At 40.0% G+C, this 19404-nt stretch overlaps 1 protein-coding gene and 2 non-coding genes across 4 annotated transcripts in view; all 3 read left to right on the top strand.

Moving 5' to 3' along the window:
* The window catches only part of arhgef10 (Rho guanine nucleotide exchange factor 10), a 49679-nt gene that overhangs the window by 14304 nt on the left and 15971 nt on the right, over positions 1-19404 (top strand). The window contains exons 6-23 of one of the 2 annotated variants that reach the window (XM_022750662.1): positions 255-343; positions 663-719; positions 1281-1468; positions 2528-2644; positions 3296-3407; positions 3638-3750; positions 3839-3916; positions 3997-4176; positions 5735-5851; positions 6296-6388; positions 6949-7119; positions 7972-8117; positions 8784-8968; positions 13384-13499; positions 14885-15012; positions 16477-16577; positions 16925-17046; positions 18819-18905. In XM_022750662.1, coding sequence (XP_022606383.1) covers positions 255-343; positions 663-719; positions 1281-1468; positions 2528-2644; positions 3296-3407; positions 3638-3750; positions 3839-3916; positions 3997-4176; positions 5735-5851; positions 6296-6388; positions 6949-7119; positions 7972-8117; positions 8784-8968; positions 13384-13499; positions 14885-15012; positions 16477-16577; positions 16925-17046; positions 18819-18905 — 2200 coding nt within the window. The remainder of the gene's footprint in view (positions 1-254; positions 344-662; positions 720-1280; positions 1469-2527; positions 2645-3295; positions 3408-3637; positions 3751-3838; positions 3917-3996; positions 4177-5734; positions 5852-6295; positions 6389-6948; positions 7120-7971; positions 8118-8783; positions 8969-13383; positions 13500-14884; positions 15013-16476; positions 16578-16924; positions 17047-18818; positions 18906-19404) is intronic. The other variant, XM_022750663.1, reaches the window with a different exon arrangement.
* trnai-aau lies at positions 17209-17282 on the top strand. The gene has a single exon. It is a non-coding gene; the product is annotated as a tRNA-Ile (tRNA).
* trnai-aau lies at positions 17972-18045 on the top strand. The gene has a single exon. It is a non-coding gene; the product is annotated as a tRNA-Ile (tRNA).

Here is a 19404-nt window from a genome sequence, read left to right as displayed (position 1 = left end):
GTGTGACAGTCAGAGCATGTCTATAGCAATCATTAATACATTTAGTGTGATATGTTAAGAATAATATATATATATAAAAAGTATACTCCCACACATAAAGTTACAGTTATAGTTATTGACAATTGATAATACATAGATTAAATCACTTTTACTTATACAGGAAATTATAGAATTATTAATAGATTTTCTGACATAATACCGACAATGAAGATATTCATTTGTAGAGATACATTTTTGTTTCCATGTTTTTCAAGTGTTTTCAGCGAAGAGTATCCACCTATTAGAGAAGAGGATGCTTTGGCTAAATGGGCATCAGATCCTGCCAACACTGCGTGGATGGAAAGTAAGGAATGACATCCATAATTAATGTACATCTTGTAGAGATGCATTTATAATTCCCAAGGAGACAATACTGGTGTTGTTTCAGTTCTTTGGACTTGCTTCACAGTGTATTCCTTCAGCTTGCTATTATCTCGTTTTTCTTTTGACACAGCTGAATTCCCAGACACTTCCTTCCCTGTTCTTTTGAGGAAGCAGACCCTTGTGTGTGCCTGTCTTTTAGATCCCTCTCACATTACATCCTGTTTGTTGTGTGAACAGCCTAGCTATGTGATATAAGAAATCAGGCATTAGCTCTTTTGAATGTTTGTTTCGTGGCTCAGATCCAGATGAGGTGATTTATGATGACGTGCCCAGAGAGAACTCTGACTCCAACACAGGTTTGTGAAATTTCTTTTTCATTCCTTCATTTCACAAATTCAATATTTTAGTTCCTGCCTGTAGCATTAAGCCTATCAGGGTTGCTCACTTTCACTTTTAGTTTCCTTGCCTTTTTTATTTTTCAAAACTGGGATACTTGAATTATTCATTTAGGCTTTTGAATGTAAAAATGTTATTAAACATTAACATTATGGTGATGTTGAGTGTTTGGGCTTACAATCCACATCAGCCATTCAATTAAAAATTACCCTCTGTGAAGCTTATGATTTCAGTAGTTTTTGTTGCAGCTGTGAAAAAAATAACAGGAACACCCTATGATACAATGCAATGCAATGCCACAAAGCTATGGCATCAGAAATGACCATGTAAAATGAGCACTTTTCTACTCTCTGCACAAATTGAGCATTATCAGCTTTACAAAAACAATATTGATTTCAAGGCTATTCAATTTCAGTGCGGTATATTGTTATAATGTTTATCTACATGCACAGTACATGATCTGAGTCTGAAGCTGAACTGAAAATATATTTTCTCTGTCTGTCCTGTTTTTTTTCATACAGATCCAGATGAGATGATCTATGATGATGTGGAGCTTGGTGAGGAGGGTGGTTGCAACAGCTCCCTCGACAACGGATGGAGCTCTAGCGAGTTTGAAAGCTATGATGAGGCCAGTGACGGGGAGGGTCGCCATGAGAACGGCCTGCCCCACGCCTTCATGAGAGGGAAGCCGCCCCAGAGGAAGACCCATGTGTGTAACGCTCCCATTTCTCTGACTGGATTACAGCCAAAAACCAGCTCCTGTGTCAATATACTGTACATCTGTGGGTGGGCGGATGACAGCAGTGGATAAAGCAGGGATTCATTTTATTTGTTACTGTGGAATTTAGTATAGGGGATTGTGTTTTCTCTTCTGTCCTCCACATATTCACTTTACTATCGGCTGTGATACTGGAGGTCATCTATTTGTTTATATGAAGTTATAGTTTAAATTTCTGAGTTAAACAAATCCTCTTATTGTGCTTGTTCTTAACTTGTAGATAAACTATTTATAGATGAAGTTGCCAATGATGTACAGTTCATTTCTCTGTTTGATGTGGAATCAACAGTCCATTTGCTTCTGCAGATCTGAGAGCGATCATTCTGGCTTATAGTCAGCTGGCTGCACTCTGTAATGTTTTGGCTTGTGGTTTTGAGAATTCAACTTCACTTTGTTTTTAGTACCACAGTCAGAAATTAATTGATTCCTTCAGGCAAGAAAAATCTTTTTAAATTTCATCAAATGCCAATTACCTTAAATATAAGGTGGAAACTGCCCCCGATAATTGGAAAGCTATTTTGTACATTTTATATTTTAAGTTGATACATATTTATTTACACATACACATTTACACTATTGTCCAATTTGAAAAAAATCAACAAAACAAAAACTACAGTAATAAAGCAAAACAGTCAGCATTGTGGCTGGAAGCAATGGTCAGAAATTAACTCTATTATAATATTATATTCCTCGGATTCAGTTATCAATGAATCACATTTTAATGATACAAATTAACTATTAATTTTCCAGTATGTTGTACAGGTGCATTTTGTCATATTTTAATGGGCTCCAAAAAAGAAAGAAGTGCACATGAACATGAGATCATAGGACGCCATTGCCCTCTGGAAAAGTTCATTCAAATAATTTCTAATGCGACAGGAGATTTTTGGAGGAGGATAGAGTCGGCAGTCTAGCAACAGAAATTTCAAAATTAAGGTTCTAGCTCATTCCAAAACCATAACCAGTAACGCTTGCTTTGCTTTTGTTTAGCTCTCTCAAGATCTGACTCGCTTGAAAGAACACTATGAGAAAAAGATGAAAGATCTAATGGCAAATACAGTGGGAACGGTAGAGCTGCAGCAGCTAAAACAGAAACACGAGCAGAAGGTAAACTACCTGAGGCTCACCTCACCTGCCTGTGCTAGGCAAAGTAGTCCCAACCCTCTACTCTCAGTCTAGCTAACAACTCTGGGTATCTGACGCTTAACACGGTACCTTTATACCGCTCTGATGTGAATGACATGTGGTGGTGGTACTGGTGATGGGTCTGCATACAATTCATTTGCCTCCCTGTCTGCTGCATTAATCTTTCTCGTTATTTGTTTATGCACTGGAGGTTGTAAAGCTTAGGATATATTCAGTAAACTGAGACACCAGCAATTGAGTTTTATTTTGAGCCATTAATTTAAGATGTTTCCAAAGTAGCTGAAAAACTATATAAATATTTGTGGCATTTACAATGTCTCTCATAATGTAAACCAGTCTTTATGTATTACTTTTAGCTGCTGTCCCAGTTACTGTCATTCTCTGATCAGCTCTGCTCTCCTGTATTACATGATCTGCCGTTCATCCTCATCCCTGCTCTAACACTGCCTCTTTCTTGCTTAGCTCAGTCCAGTAGCTTTTTAGCCATAGGTTTAGACAAAGTAAACTAAACTTTAGTAAACTAAACTTCCCCTTGGACTGACATTCCTGACTGTGAAATTACTTGGTGTTACTTTTGCAATATAGATAATGATGTATTTTGTCTCATTCAAGATGCAAAAGCTGGTGAAGGCAGCTAAGGAGGGGACCAAAGATGGGCTCGAGAAAACAAAAGCTGCAGTGAAAAAAGGACGCTCTTTCATCAAAACCAAGTCATTCTGTCAAGGTATATAATCGTAAAAAGACAGCTTGCCTTCATAAACAGCAATAAATGTGTAAATCCATTTTAACTATACACACCCTCCGTTAGCGCCTCTGTTTATGTTAAGTCAGTGTTATGGTATTTTACTGAAGGCTAATATGGTTTATTCAGGACAGCGTTTTTCTGTTCCTACAGCATGTTTGCTTAATTGCAGCCATTTTTACAGCGTTACTTGCTCTCTCTTAATCTTTTAGAGAGGAAGTCAGCCTGTTTTGAGGATGAGGAGTCTGAACTCTTCATTGAGGTGGACTGTTTCAATGTTGAGCCAGTGCTAAGTCCAGCCCCAGAGGGTCTTTCACAGCAACAGGTAACGAACATGCATTTGTTAATTTGTTGTTTAAGAAAACTGCGCCAAATGCCTGAAGACCACTGGTTTGTTATTTTTTCCTCTGCAGCTTGTGAGACGATGTATATTGGGATCCATATTGGAGAGTGAGAAGAATTATCTTGATGCACTGAAGAGGATACTAGAGGTATGGAAGTACAACTGCAGCGAATGCCAGATCCACTTTTAAGTGCTTGTTATTACAGTTCATTTTATCTGCTTTCTCAGCAATACGAGAAGCCCCTGTCCCAGATTGAGCCAAGGCTGCTGAGCGACAGGAAACTGAAGATGACTTTCTATCGTGTGCGTGAGATCCTGCAGTGCCACTTCCTGTTCCAGATTGCCCTGGCGAGCCGCGTGGCTGAGTGGGACAGCCTGGAGATGATTGGGGATGTCTTTGTGGCATCGGTAAGATGGGACTGTAATTTTAAAGCCTTTTTTACAAGAGCAGCACCATTATATTACAAATGAATAGTCTACATTAACTGTGGTACCCAGAGTTCCCTGAGTCCAGCTTGACATTTATGGCATTTATGATGATTTCATGCCGCACAGCCAGACTCCTCCCTGTCGGACCATCTTACTTCATGTCAAAGACACGTGCTCTCATGACACAGAGAGCTGCATTCTGTTCTCTCATAGCACTGTAGCACTGGCAAACATCTTTAAAACAAAAGACCTCATGTCCCACAGTCCCGCTCCTCACTTCACTTCCTTGTTTTTGTATGAAAATCGACCCCTGGCATGACAACAGAGGAGCAGTGAGACCCATATGAGACCGATTTGAAGTCTGTTCACTGCCCTCTTTCACCTCACAGTCCTCATCCCATCATAAAACAGCACTCACACACTTAGAGCTTATTTTTGGAATGGAATATTCCCAATGACTTGCATATATACAATAAAATACAATAATATGAAGATAAGGTAACATTTAAATTGTTTAATCAAGTTGTTTCTTCATTTACTGTATACTTTAATACATATTCGCCCTAGCAACCCAACTTTAAAAAAAATTAGAAAACATAAACAATTTACAAATGGACAAAAAAGAGTACTAAATTTAAATTGACAATCTCTGGGATTTCAGTCCTGGTTGATTGGGCGACACCTGTAGTTACTGATGGTAACAGCAAATGCGGTTTAATTCTACAGGCCACAGATATATATGGGACTTTTTCCATTATTCTGTGCGTGACTGTGATCTGATTTTATGCTCCACAAAATGAGTCTGCAAACAGCAGGGCACTGTTAAACAGGTTGCTCAAGCACGCTTCATGCTTAAGCATGAAGATAGGACGGCATTTTTAGACCTCCTGAGATGTTTTCTACATCTGGATGCTGAACGAAGAATCCCATCAAAAAAATCCAGAAAGAGCCATCTACTGCCAGTTCCCATGAAAAACATTCATTAACTGACAGTTCATTTATTTCATTTTTATTGAGCACCTTGCAAAACACAGTCACAAATTAAATTAAAACAATTACAACAAGTATCATCAGTTAAGAAAAAAACCATAGTATAAAAGTGATTTTTAAGAAGATATTTAAAAGAGGATACTGAGGTGACCTGTCTCAGATCCTCAGGCAGTTAGTTCCAGCTGAAGCTTTTGGATGTTTCACCTGCTGATACCACAATAAAGGGTGCTGCAGTGGTCCAGTCTGGAGGACATAAAAGGGATGACCTTTTCCATAAAGTTGTTAATTTGTTCAGTTATTCTACACTGCCACAAAACAAGAAGGAGCTATTTGCAAAAAATAGCAAATGAAAAAAGATCAAAGCGTTTCACTATAAATACAAAGATTGTGGAGGTTATATGAAGAATGATCAATGTTAATGATAAACATACAAGAGAGTTTTCTGATGTGTTGCCACTATCTGCAGGATGATATACGTCTGTCTGTCCCTTCCAAAACTGATCCTGCAAGTGGTTAGTGTATTTAAAATGTCTGTGTTTCTCAACAGTTCTCAAAGTCTATGGTGCTGGACGCCTACAGTGAGTATGTGAACAACTTCAGCAATGCAATGGCAGTGGTGAGGAAGACGTGCGCATCCAAACCTGGCTTCCTGGACTTCCTCAAGGTTTGACAGGAACGCACAAATGCAAAGTGTTATTGCTATTTGAGAAGTGTGTCAATTAATAATTTTCTTGCAAATGGATTGAATCTACTTTTTTTCTGGGAATAAACAAATATTTTTTCACAGTTCACATCTTTTATTCTTGTGCATTTCAGTAAAAAAAGGGCTTACAACTAATTGTTTTAACCATTCATTAAGTGAAATTCTTGCTGTTTAGCTGCCTGTTGACAGAAATGACAGCTAATCACATGAAATACATTACAAATATTTTAATAAATATTTATTACATTATTGTTATTATTGAATAATGTTACTCAGATCTACATACATTTAGAGAGTTGTTAAGTACAACTATGTACACCTCTGCCATCCTTCCTAGTCCTTCCCCTTTTAAAGGCTTTGACTGGTCCCTCACTGCACTGCAGTAACCCATCCTCTCATCTGCAGCATCGTCAAGAGAGCAGCACTGACAGGATGACTTTGTATGGCCTGATGATGAAACCTATCCAGAGGTTCCCACAGTTCATTCTGCTCCTTCAGGTATATTGACCTCTTATTTGAATCTCCTTCACAGTAACTGCAATATGCAGAAGACAGTGTGGTATCTGTATTCACCACCAGAGGGAGAGCTAACCACACACAGTCGATGCATTTTTGTTTTTCAAAATGCTTACCTCAAGGGTAGGCAAGAGAAATGCCCGAGGAGAAATGGTTTTTTCAGATCTCTTTTAATCCTGCTTTCATTTGCCCTGGCATATTAAGTATGCTCATGTCTATTGCGGAAAACCTCACACATAATATGGGACACTGGGATCTTTCTTTGGTGCTTTTTTTTTTTTAAGTATAAACATGTATAGCAGCAGTTGAGTGTCTACAAATACCAATCACAATAGCTTGTGTTCAATCTACAGTTATTCTGTTAATAAATAGGATGTGTGCTATATAGATATAGAAAATTGGAGAGAGCATGATTCCACCAAATGCCATTGGAGAGTTTTTCAGATGCAGGTTTTTTATCCCATTAATGACACAGTTAAAAAGCTCTGGTCCTCAGTGTGGACAATCAACTAACAACTGACTAATGTGTGACCTCTTATCAGGACATGCTGAAGAACACACCAGTGGGTCATGCAGACCGTCTGCCACTTCAGATGGCCTTGACTGAACTGGAAACATTGGCAGAGAAGCTCAATGAAAAGAAGAGGGAAGCTGACCAGCGCTGTGAGATCCGTCACATTGCAAAGGCCATGAATGAACGCTACCTCAACAAGGTCTGCCTGTTTCTCCTGTGTGCCCTGGCATACATGTTTGTAGTTTGAATTGTGTGAGACCATCATTGTTCTTGATACGTGTGGTTTTGCTTTTTTATTGTGTATTCTTTTTACATGCTGGTTAAGACTGTGGTTAGAGCTGATGATGTACTCATTGCTCACAGTCAGTGTGCAAGTTTTTGGCTGATGCTTGATTCTTTTAGCATATGCTGTCGCATTTCTCTCTGTCCCAGTGTGGGCGGCCATCAGGCACTTGAGCCTCACATATTCTACCAACTATTCTCCTGACTGAATACCATATTTTTAGCATATGGCTTAGCACAACATGTGCACACAACACCAGCTTTCCCCAAGGTATAATTATTTGTCTATCTGCAGCCACCCACTCTGGCATCGATGTAGAAACGTGTGTTTACAGGATACCTCACATGGGGCAGAGGAGTTTTGTTCCTCATGGCCTTTAATTGTTAGAGAGTCACTGTTGATAGCCATGGATTATATGCTGTTATCCAAAATGGGTGGATTCACAGTAGAGAGTGACAGGAAACATGGAGGATAGAAGACCAAGATGAAACAGACTGGATTTCTTTTTGAAATCCAGAGTTTAAAAAAAAAACACATGCGACAGTGTTTACTTTAAGATTTTATCTGAGGCTGTATAGGCTGAAGTGCTTCAGGGTTGTTTTTTTATGTAATGTGAAATGTGAGAGCTGTTGGTCTCTGAATGGACTACATTCCTTCTCTAAGCTTGGTATTGTTAGTGAGGTACATAAACAGAACTTTAATCAAAGGTCCACACTCCTACTTCACTTTGAAATAGTACCACTCTGAGTTGTCAACTCTATCCCTCAGCTTCTGAGCAACGGCAGCCGCTACCTGATTCGCTCAGACGACATGGTAGAGACAGTCTACAACGAGCGTGGTGAAATCATCAAAACCAAGGAGCGGCGTCTCTTCCTGCTCAATGATGTACTCATGTGTGCCACACCCAATATCCGGTAAGAGTGACCACAAACCAGACCTGTTCTTAATCTCTCCTCTAAATTACACCTTCTCCGGTCCTTGGGTGCAATATCCTATAATTTCTTAACCATTTTGCAATTTTAGAAACTAATTGCTGTATGTGTATTTTTGTTGCGGTCTTCATTGAATAGATCACTTTGTCTACTGTGGGGGATTATTTAATGCAACTGGGATTTCAGTAAAAATTGATCCCAAAGTGAACTAAGGTAGAGAAAGTTGGTAAGCTTTGTATGTAACTGGTGTCCTTGGGATGACTTTTGGCCACACTGAGTCTCTGGGTTTGGACCAATATGTACCCACTGTGGAAGTGATGGAGAGCCTTGTTCCCGAGCTTGTCAGCTTCAGTCCTGTAATTGTAAGATGCTGGTCCCCACTTACTGCCTCTAGGAGATGTGCACTGACTTGTACAAAAAGTTTGGTTTTCCAGATGAGTGACATTTATCTGCTCCTATCTTTCACACATGGCATCCATAGGCCTCCTCCACAGACACTTAACTGTTCTCTTTTCAGCATTTCTTGCACTCATATGCCTTCTCCTCACACAGTGCAGAGGATACATATATTCTCCACAAACAGGGTGTTGACACCATGATCCGGGGCCACTTTGTCACATAACCTTCATCTCTTTCTGCTCTGCCCAGATGTCAGGATGGCAGTGGGAGCGGGAGTGGAAATGCTCCACTGGACCAGAAGTTCCTTCTAAAGTGGAGCGTGCCTCTGAGCTTTGTGGAGGTGCTAGAGTTCGGATCAAGTGAGGACATGGCTGACAATAGCCGCTACCCAACACCCCATTCTGGGGAGAAGGTGGTCATCAACGCTAAGCCAAGTATGAACCACAGTTTTATACACCTATGTGTCTGTCTGTCTGTACCTGTTTCCCTCTCTGTGCTCTCAGGACAAAAGGTCTTGTAGGAAAGGTGACAGAGTTTAATTACCTGGGTTGATTAGAGAGTACCAAGTAGTTGAGGACTGATCCCTGCACAGGTCATGTGGATTTCAGACTCTGGGATAGGAGCCAATAACTGCGTGTGCTTGGTGTCCGGTTAATTACTTTCTAAGTGGTAACTAAAGGTAAATATCTCTGTCTACCTGATAACTGATTGAACGAATCAAGTTACAGACTTGTACCATTTTAATAAACTAATAGATCTTGTCTCCTACATAAATACATAGAATAAATACATAGTTGTTTCTTGCCAGACATTTTCAGACATTTCTAAAATGGTGTCAGTCCTCCAAAGACCTTCCAGCCACCGAGTGTGTATTTCTTTCCTTCTGCAATCCTCTGATCTGCTGGCTGCCGAGTCCAATGATTTCAGTCTTTCCACTGGGTTCTCCCCTGTCACAGACAGCTGCTCAGCCACTTTAAAAGGCCCAGATCAGACAAACAAGAGGCATAACGAGAGTGTATGATTTTGTGGTCACAGCACTGCAGTTTTTATTCTAGGACCTAGATTTTTCTGTGCATGTGTTTGTGCCGAGGTAATGGTAGTGCACATTTCTGGGCTTGTGAATGCTTTTATACTGTATTATCCCTGGTCTGTCAAAGGTTATGTGTATTCAAGCTGAGGTCAAAGGCACACTCTTTCAGTTGCCAATGGTAGTGGGCTGGAATTACTACCACTGAGCTCATCCACTCTCTCTCATGCTCTCTCTTACTCTCATTCTCCTTCTCCCTCAAATCTATCTGTAATTCAGTTACATAAGGCTCAGTCTTTTGCTGCTAAGTGTCACATTTATCTCATAATACATCCTGTGATGTTTTTGTATGGGTTTTATCATATAGTCCATGTCTGTGTCTGACTACCAAAAGATTACTGTTCAGTAATAGCCACGATATATTTCAGTCCATGTGCACAAGATATAGTAGAAACTGTAAATTGAATTAATAGGGACAATGCCCATGTTATTCTATTGGTCCCCCCTGCTGTGTGGAGTTATTATGTAGTCGACGGCATGTGAAATAGATGGTCCATATGGGCCCTTTTGCACATACACACACATACACCCTCCTGCCACCCAACCTCGTCCTCTACTGAAAATATCAGATGGTGAATTTTCACACTTTTCCCTTCTTCGACCGCCTTAAAATACTTTTCCTTTTTTATTTATCTGCTTATATCCCTTTCCCTTTACCTCCGCTGTAGCAACATTTGGTGCCTCTCTTTTGCACTAATCTCCTGTCAGGCCACCTGTCCTGCTCTGATATTTCACAGAGCTATATGGACAGCCCAGCCATTGCATGAGCGTATGTAACAGATGGCACAGACAGGCCTGTGTAACATCTGGTCGGGCTGTCAGGTTTTCCTAAGGCTGCAACTGACAGACAGGTTCACAGCCTCATCACAAAGCAATGTGATGATACAAGTGTATGCACTCTCCTGAAAGGCCCAAGGATGGCCATATGGGTCCCAGTGTATTGTTTTGCTCTTTTAAATACCAGTTAATTGAATTAGATGTTGCGGAAGTTGATTTTAAGATGATATGGATCGACCACAATGCTTCAAAAAGAGCTGTTTATTCCCTGGACAGAATTGAATGATTGTATTGGTTAACAATAACATACTGACCTTCACTCGGTTCCCTCCTCAGTTCTGTGTGTGTCTTTGGGAAAGTGTGTGTGTGTGTGTGTGTGTGTGTGTGTGTGTGTGTGTGTGTGTGTGTGTGTGTGTGTGTGCATACAAATGTGTGCATTGTCCAGGAACTTTTAATAAGTGGAAACTATTGTTTCTCATTCCCCCGTTCAGCCAAAAGCAGCTCGGTGACCAGCCTGCTAAAAGACATTGAAAAGACTCTATGCATGATGTCACCTTTCAGTACGTCTCTCAGCTCAGTTCATCTCCTCTCTATGCTGCATAGCCATCAGACCACCATGAATACTGGTCAGTTAAAGTTATGTTTCCCTCCTGCTATTACAGCCAGTATGTAATTTGTAGATATATTGTTTGTTTTTTGGAAGTGTGTAGTTGCTGGGATGACTGGCCTGCTTCTGAAGATGCTCCCAGGCTTGTTTTGTTAGAAAACTCTTGGCATTTGGCGCTCTAACAAAGAGCCATTCAGGAAGTTGGACCCCACTTAAAACGGGTTACACAGTGCCAGTCTAGTCTGTGGGAATGGTCAATCCAGTGATGGCACAATTCTGTTCTCTCTGGTGTCTTATTATTTGTACTATTAAATACAGATAATAAACATCAGGAGATGCTATTAAACTCTGGAACTGTTGATTTTATAATGGTGTTTCTGTTTTCTTTTAATGTGCATTTATACAAGGATGAAGAGGACATTCAGTGGAATAAAGAATTTAAATTCTTGTTTTATTTAAACATCAATCATGTACAGGGATATTGCAAAACATGTAGTTAAATTAATTAATTATTGGCAAAATTACATAATATTTAGTAGAGTCTTATTGTGTTGTGTGATACTGGCTGTAATGAAGTGTTGTTGCTGCATTTGCTCATAATATGACACACCAAGTGTATAGAGGGTTTATTCAGCATTCTGCTCTGACATGAACTCAACCCCCGTCGCCTCAGCCTTTGCTAAGATCGATGAGCCATGAAAATGGCATGTGACTCCTTTAGACAAGGAAATTTGTGAGATGAACAGAAACATGCTAACAAAAGTGCATAACACATTCCAACGATTAATTTCTCATTTGATCTTATTAACGATTTAAGTAAATATACATAACCTATAGATGTTTTGTAGGGTGGCTATGAATTGATCTGGTGACATGAATGAAATGAAGAAGGAGGTCATTGACCATGGAAACATCAGTAAAACCCAAATCCATGCACACCACAGTGGGCCTGCTGTGTAGTGCGTGTGCTTTGGTTTGAAGGGGTGCTCACGCATGTTTGAGGAGAGCAAAGAATTTCTCAGTCTGTAAGCAGCCTCTTGTGTACAGACTCACAGGGAGACGTCTTAAGAGTCATTTTCTTGGAGGCCACCTACAAATGTGTTACTGGGGTAAAGTTTCCCCTGAATGCCCAGTCAGCGAGACCTTCAGGAGAGTACTGGACTGGGTTGCCATGGCATTGGAGCACCAGATAGACATAGGGACTATTGTAGAAGAAGACGAGGAGGAGGAGAAGGAAGGAAAGTAGAAGGGCAGAAGCAAACAGAGCTGAAGGTGCCAGAGACTCTAATGCAGTTTAACTCTTTGTCCCCAGATAAACACTCTCAATAGAAATTAATATAGAAAAGAGCATACACACACTCAAATATTTGCAGTTTGGTTTTAATTTGAAAGAGTCCTGAACTTGTTAATTGAGTCTTGTGATCAAATGACCGCAATAATTTGTCAGTTGGCAGTTTTGGCTAGCTGACAGGCGTCCCCCCTATGCTCTTTGTGTGCTTTTCCTCATGATTACCGCCATGACTTAGTGTGTGTGTGTGTGTATGAGAGAGAGAGACTCTTGGCCTGTCAGACCTTCGATGAGCTCTGTGTCCTGTGCAGTAGTCCTTTGTGTACACACAAAGCAAGCCGTTGTTTCCTTTCGATACAGGACAAAACTGTGACCGCTCAAGGTCACTGAACTGTTCATATAGCACAGTGATCGTTTAATATTTTGAGCACAGGGGCAGTAGTGAAGAGGTAAATACCTACCTGCAAACCTGTTGCAGCATACATGCAGTAGGTACGCAAGTGAAGAACAGACAGGATGATATGCAAAAACAAACACATTATTGGGTGTGTGGCCTCTGAAAGCTAAACATTAGATAATAATGTTGTTGTTGTGGACAAGTGAGCACACTGGTGTGAATCACTGCCAAGTTTGCAGAGCTGTCAGCGCTCCTGTGGGAAACTGAATGATTGCCCCTTATTGATCTTTGTCTTCATTAGTCCATTTTTAACTGCTTCTGTCATCAGACTGGCCTCACTCAATACTGCCTGTGTTTCCAACATTTTGTAAGCGGACTGTTGGAAACATCAGCTTTTTAGGTCTTGGCTCAATTTCCTTGCTATCTGTCAGTCTTGTGTACTTTTATTCTTTGCAGCTCACATGAGGACACTGCTTTTTGTATGGGATTGTAGTCACTGATTTATGAGCTGAAAAGGTGGCTATAACTCACCACTTTAATACGAGTCTATGAAAGCCTTGTAACATTAAACGCTGTAACATTAAATGTGAGTTAGTTTTTGGACAGCTGGCTTAGCTTCACATTTTTGAAAGAGAGAGTAAGAACAAAGAATTGTGTTGTCCTAATATTTTGCCCTTGTGTGTTTCTGTGTAGACAAGCTGTACATGGGCCCGGGTCAGCTGTACCAAGATCTGCAGAACCTGATTCATGACCTCAGCCTGGTCAACCAGATCTCCAGCATGATCGGCAGCCTCAAAGGAAACTACCAGGTACCGTACAACCACACTAAACACAAGCACTGCCAGTCTGAAAGAGAATCAGTATTTTTTTCTAAAAACAGGTTAAAAAATCAGAAAGGCAAAGAATTAATTCATAAGTCATAAGTCTGATTTATTATGAATAATCGAGTACTTGTCTTTTATGTTATTTTGACTAAGTAGGAGGTCTTTTGGAAAAGTTGTAGTGTCTATTAATATTCTTGGAAGCTTGACAAAAATTGACACAGACAAATGTTTCTCAAATGTACCTCAGGACTTTAAAAATCACATTCTCTGTGTTTCCCCTCAGATGGGGCTGGGCTGTTATGTAGGCGTATAATGTTTAAGCTATGGAACGTGCAAGCATGGACGATTTGTCTTGTGGAGATCTGGAGTCTCTTAGGTCTTGATTTGCACCATTCAAGTCTGTCATATCATCACACACACACACACACACACACACACACACACACACACACACACACACTAACATACACCTGCCTGTGCTGCTGGGTTGGAAGTTTAGTTTGCAGAGCACAGCATGTGTGTGAGGCTGTGTTTGTGCTGTGCTGGTAGATCTGTCAAAAGCAGAGTGGGAGGCAGAGTATCAGAGAAGCTCTCAGAGAGACATGTGTCCCAGAGATGGAGGGAGGGAGAGACTGAAGGGGGGGCAGGATTGAGATATGTGAGCTGTACACTGCCAAGCATTTTCTCAGAACTAAATTTCATTTAGTTTTTATTCGTCTTCTTCTTCGTCTTCTTATTATACATGTATACTCAAAGGTTCTTCATACAGTTTGTCTAATTAGTACTGACATTTTAAGACCAGATTTCCTATTGCTTCTTCCTGCAGAGAGAATCTTGGTACTTGCACTTGAACTAGAGTATGTAAGCCAGTCTTCAACTGTGCCAGTCAAACAAATGAACATCTGCAGTTGTGGTTGTTTGTGTATTGAATCAACTGCATGGTATTTTTTGCAGTTGTGTGTGTTGATAAGGGAGAACACTGAAATGAGTGTGTAATAACGTTTCCACCTCATTTATAGGTACGCAGGAGTAAAGATACTAGAAACCACAAAAGCTCCCACAAAACTGAAATTATACATTTCTCAAAGGTAGTGTTTGAAACAGGACTGTTGTATTGGATTGCATTACAGTGACAGGTCTTTCTATTTTGTGGAACTTAATGTAGATGAGAGTAGATCCACTTAAATTTGAATCTGAGAAGACATATAGTTATACCTAATTATACCGTATCTAAATAAATGTGGTTAGGATTTATTGATGTTGAAATGCTCTGAAGTACAATTTATGCCTCTCTTACTTTTTTCTTTCTTCTTTCACCTACTTCTTTGTCTCTGTTTTTTCTTTCTATCCCTCCATGTTCTTGTGGACAGAATGTAAACCCCACAGTGGCCCAGGACTGGGTATCAGGTCTCCAGAGGCTGATACTAAAGAAGGAGGAGGAGATCAGGGCAGCTGACCGGTGTAGGATCCAACTCCAGCTGCCTGGCAAACAAGACAAGTCTGTTTTTTTTCCACATACATAAAAAACCTATTTAGCTTTAATTGCTATTTCATATGTACAACAATGTAACAGTCTCCAGTCTCAGTCCTTGCCCTCCTCCCTCGCCCTGATTATCCTAGGTTTGTCTTTATCCCCTTTTACCCTGCTTCCTTCTTCCACCTATCGCTTTAGCAGAGAGTATTAGAGCACATTTGGATATTTGGACAAACAAGTTTCCTCACCAGCTGTAATCTGAGGCATGAATCTCAGGGGAGGAAATGTGCATCAGTGTTTGCAACCAAAGTCTGCCCAGTGCTGCAGCTGTTGCTGAACACAAACGCTCATGTCACACATTTACACACACTATTATGGTCCGCACGTGGTCCCCCAAGGGTGAACCTTGTTTTGGTTTTGTCATATTCTCTCTCTCTCTTTCACTTCCTCACTCCATCCCTCATCCCTGCTCCATTTAGCTGGTGAGATTATCCACGGGTATGTTTGGAAACACAGCTGTGCCTCCCTCATTCCTCCGCTGATCCCTCAATCGCAAACAAACACACAAAACACTCGCCATCAGCTAGTGGCAGGAGGGACGCATTTCAAACAGGGCCCCACTATACACACACACACACACACAACAAAAACACACACATGAAGTGTACTGTATGTGAGCTGCTGATAGAAGTGATAATTGAAATTGACTTCAATCGCATTTCTGTCATAGTCAGTCTGGTCAGTCAGCATTGAAAACCCAGACTCATTTGCTCCCTCAGTTGGAATTCAGCCCAACAACTTTATTTTTTTGATCACTGATTAGGTATTTTACTGTAAAAGATACTAATCATCAGACTTGTGTGTCTGCAAGAATATTCAAACATTAACATTAACTGCTTAGAGAAATGTACATGCTAATTCGGCCCTCTGGTTGCCAAAGTGTTGACACATCTCGCAGGACATTAATCATTCATTACAATCTTGTTAAAGCATCTCTGATGTTTGGCTCACAAAAACTTTCAACGATGTCAAGTTCATTAACTCACTCTTTAATGTGAGGCTTTTTTTTCTTAAAGCTCTGTGTCCTGGCGTTTACGTTGTGATTTAACTTTCAACTTTTCTTAATTTCAAACTGCCTAATCTAACGTGATCTCCTTAAGACAGTTCATGTTTTCTGTCATAAATTAGAGCCTCATGCAGCAAGTGATTTTTGTTTTCTTTTGTATATCATGAAATATAAAATAATGTTACTATTTTGCGTTTCTTGATCCATCATAATCTACAAGCACCAGGCAGTACACAAAAGTTTGTAGTCTTACGTCAACAAAAGTGAAGTTGTGAATTCTTATTATTCTCATTATCACATAGAGCTTGAAAATAATCTAAAAGATGTTAAGTAAATTTGAGAGAATGTTTAGTGAAAGTAGAAGCACTGCTCTTTTATTTTTATCATCATTTGTGTTTTTGTTTTGTCCTCTCTATTGGCAGGTCGGGTAAACCCACTTACTTCAGTGCAGTGTTCAATACTCTCAGCCCAGCCATCAAACAGTCATGGATCAGTAACTTGCAGATGGCTAAACTGGCTCTAGGTAGTGTACACTGATCTTACACTTTCACTTTCTCGGTTTCCATTTTGATTGTGTGCATGCATTTATATAGTATATTCAGTCATTTTCCTATGATTAAACAAATTACTACTATCAAACATTACTGGCCAGTAGTTGTTGGGTTAACTAGATATTATGACTGATCTAATGAGAGAATGAAAGCTGTTTAAAGTTAATTATAAATAAGATGATAATTTTAGTTTTACAATCACGTCACGTCTGGATTCTTTCCCTCTCCAAACACAAATCACGTGTCATTTAAAAACTTACTGCATGCTGTTCATTACTGAATCAATAAAGCATTTGTGTGTGTGTGTGTTTTACATCAGAGGAGGACAACCTGCAGGGCTGGTTCTTTACAGAGGATGATGCAAATCAGATCAAAAAGCAGAAACATCCTCTCTTGCTTCGACAAATGCCTGTGGTCATGTCAAAACTACAGGAGTTCAAGGTGAGAACAACTGAATGTCCAAATTTTAGTCTCTGTGCATTTGACTATGTTTCAAAAGTGCCACACCTATCCCTCTATATCACACTGGACTTACTATAGTATTATGTCTATCAGCATTGACTGAACTGTGCGAAAATCAATTATTAGAGATTTCATTTGTGTGGCCGGTTAGCTCAGTTGGTTAGAGCGTGGTGCTAATAACGCCAAGGTCGCGGGTTCGATCCCCGTACGGGCCATAGTCTTTTAATGAGAGTGACACCTAGCCAGTTCAGGTCATATGATGTAAGTAAATTGTTGCTGATGTCAAACGGTGCAGAAATCCTCAAGACATCCCTTCTCCACTGTTAAATGTAGTTATAAGACTATGTTAGCAACAGGTCCTGACTGAGTGATCATACTTCCACCATTGTTCTGCAAAATGCTACATGACAGAGTTGGAGATTTGCCATTGGCTGTTGTTTTTTTTTTTAAATAAATTGGTGCAGAGAGGCAAAGCAGCCGTCTTTCACCTAGATAGCTGGATAGATAGATACATAGAGATAAAAAAAAAAGCACAGTAAATGCCATAATAAAAATAAAATGAAATTGCTCAATATACATAATAGAACATTAACCCAACGAATAACAAAATGAAAATAGAATGAAATAGCACAACATACAGTACGTAGTTAAACAATAAATAGAACAACTATGTCTTCAATTTCACACATTGACCATATGCGGCCCAGCCATACAGTAGGTTTTGACCTTGTCTTGTTTTATTGATTATGTTGGGTTTTGCCTTGTGTCCGTTGATCTTAAATCAACTGTCTGATTGTCCACATGCCTGTGTGTATGTGCCTCACTGTATGTTGCACACTGTTAAATGACTACCAGCACTCACTGACAGCGTGAGACAAAAAATAGCTCCAGACATCCTATATGTGGCCGGTTAGCTCAGTTGGTTAGAGCGTGGTGCTAATAACGCCAAGGTCGCGGGTTCGATCCCCGTACGGGCCATTGGTTTTAAATAGACAATACTCATGTGACCACTTTCACTTAGGTTCTTATACTAATTCACTGTTAAGTGGCACATTTCAAATGAGATGGTATTGATTGATTCTCTGCTGATGTAATATCCCCCACTTGTTTAGGGGAAAGTCTTTCTCCACTATCAAACAAGAAATCCAATTAGAAAACACAATGCAAAAAAACAATCAATTAAATGCTTTCTGATGTTTCTGTGTACAGAGATGTTTAGTTGTTTATTTTGACTCAGAACCACAACATGATACTGATTTGTGTGAAGGAGTTTGATAACAACATGTAAACGCGTAATCGGGATTGATTGACCATTTGGGACAATGTGGGCCAGTTAGCTCAGTAGGTTAGAGCGTGGTGCTAATAATGCCAAAAGGTCAAGCATTCGACCCCCGTATGATTTTGAGATCATAAGCTTCTATTAGATCCCACTAAGTAGCAGTCAGTAGGTCTGAGTAAAGAAGTCATGTATTTGAGCCATTTTGCCGCACATGTTACAGTAATGTCATGTGCGCTTTATCTGCCGGACCATTTGTCTACCTTGAAATCTCAAGTAGAACAATGAGTGGCGTCAAAAAGCACAGTGCCAGGTCAGCTCATTTAGGCTGGTTACTTCAATATGGCTGGACCTCATGGAGACTAACTGGACTGGACACCAGTAACATCTTTTTCTATTTATTCTGTGAATTACTATACGGTGACTTGACTATTTCTTTTATCACCCTCTCTTGTTTCCTCCTCTTATGTGGCAGGTGGAGTGTGCTGTTCATAACCCAGAGCCCCACATCAACACAGAGAGCACAGCAGACACTCCCATCGTGGGCCATGGATGTGTCTGGGTGAGACAATTTTTTCCTTCATCCCTTGGAAGAGAAGCACCGTGTTAGCTCACATTTAAACAACTGCACAAAAAAAGACCTTATTCCAATTTTATGATGGCTGCCTACAATAATGTGTGCCTTTTCCATTCAGACCGTGAAACTAAATTTGTAGTTCTGTAGGAACTCATTAATGGGCATCAGCTTTGACGTCTGAGTTTTGTCAAGTGTGTTGGGTGTCTGCTTATTTTCAACAGCTAACACTATTTAAGTTTAAACACTTTTCTATCAATAAGCCCCGCTCTTAGTTTTGGCAGGGGGCTGTTTTTCCCTATAATGCCTCAGCTGAGCAGATGGTAACATTTTTCTGTTTATTTATTAAAATATCTAATGTCCCCTAGAGAAAGACAATATGGGTATGAAAGTTATTGCTTCGGTATTTTAAGTTTTTCTCAAAACAAACAATGACAGTCATAACCATGGTAATCACTGCTAATGCTTTGTTTTGTCCAATAGGGAA

This window comes from Seriola dumerili, unplaced genomic scaffold, assembly GCF_002260705.1.
Source record: "Seriola dumerili isolate Sdu_G_001 unplaced genomic scaffold, Sdu_1.0 BDQW01000149.1, whole genome shotgun sequence".
Lineage (NCBI taxonomy): Eukaryota > Metazoa > Chordata > Actinopteri > Carangiformes > Carangidae > Seriola > Seriola dumerili.
The sequence above is the reverse complement of the archived record's forward strand: the minus strand, read 5'-3'. Positions and strand labels throughout refer to the sequence as shown.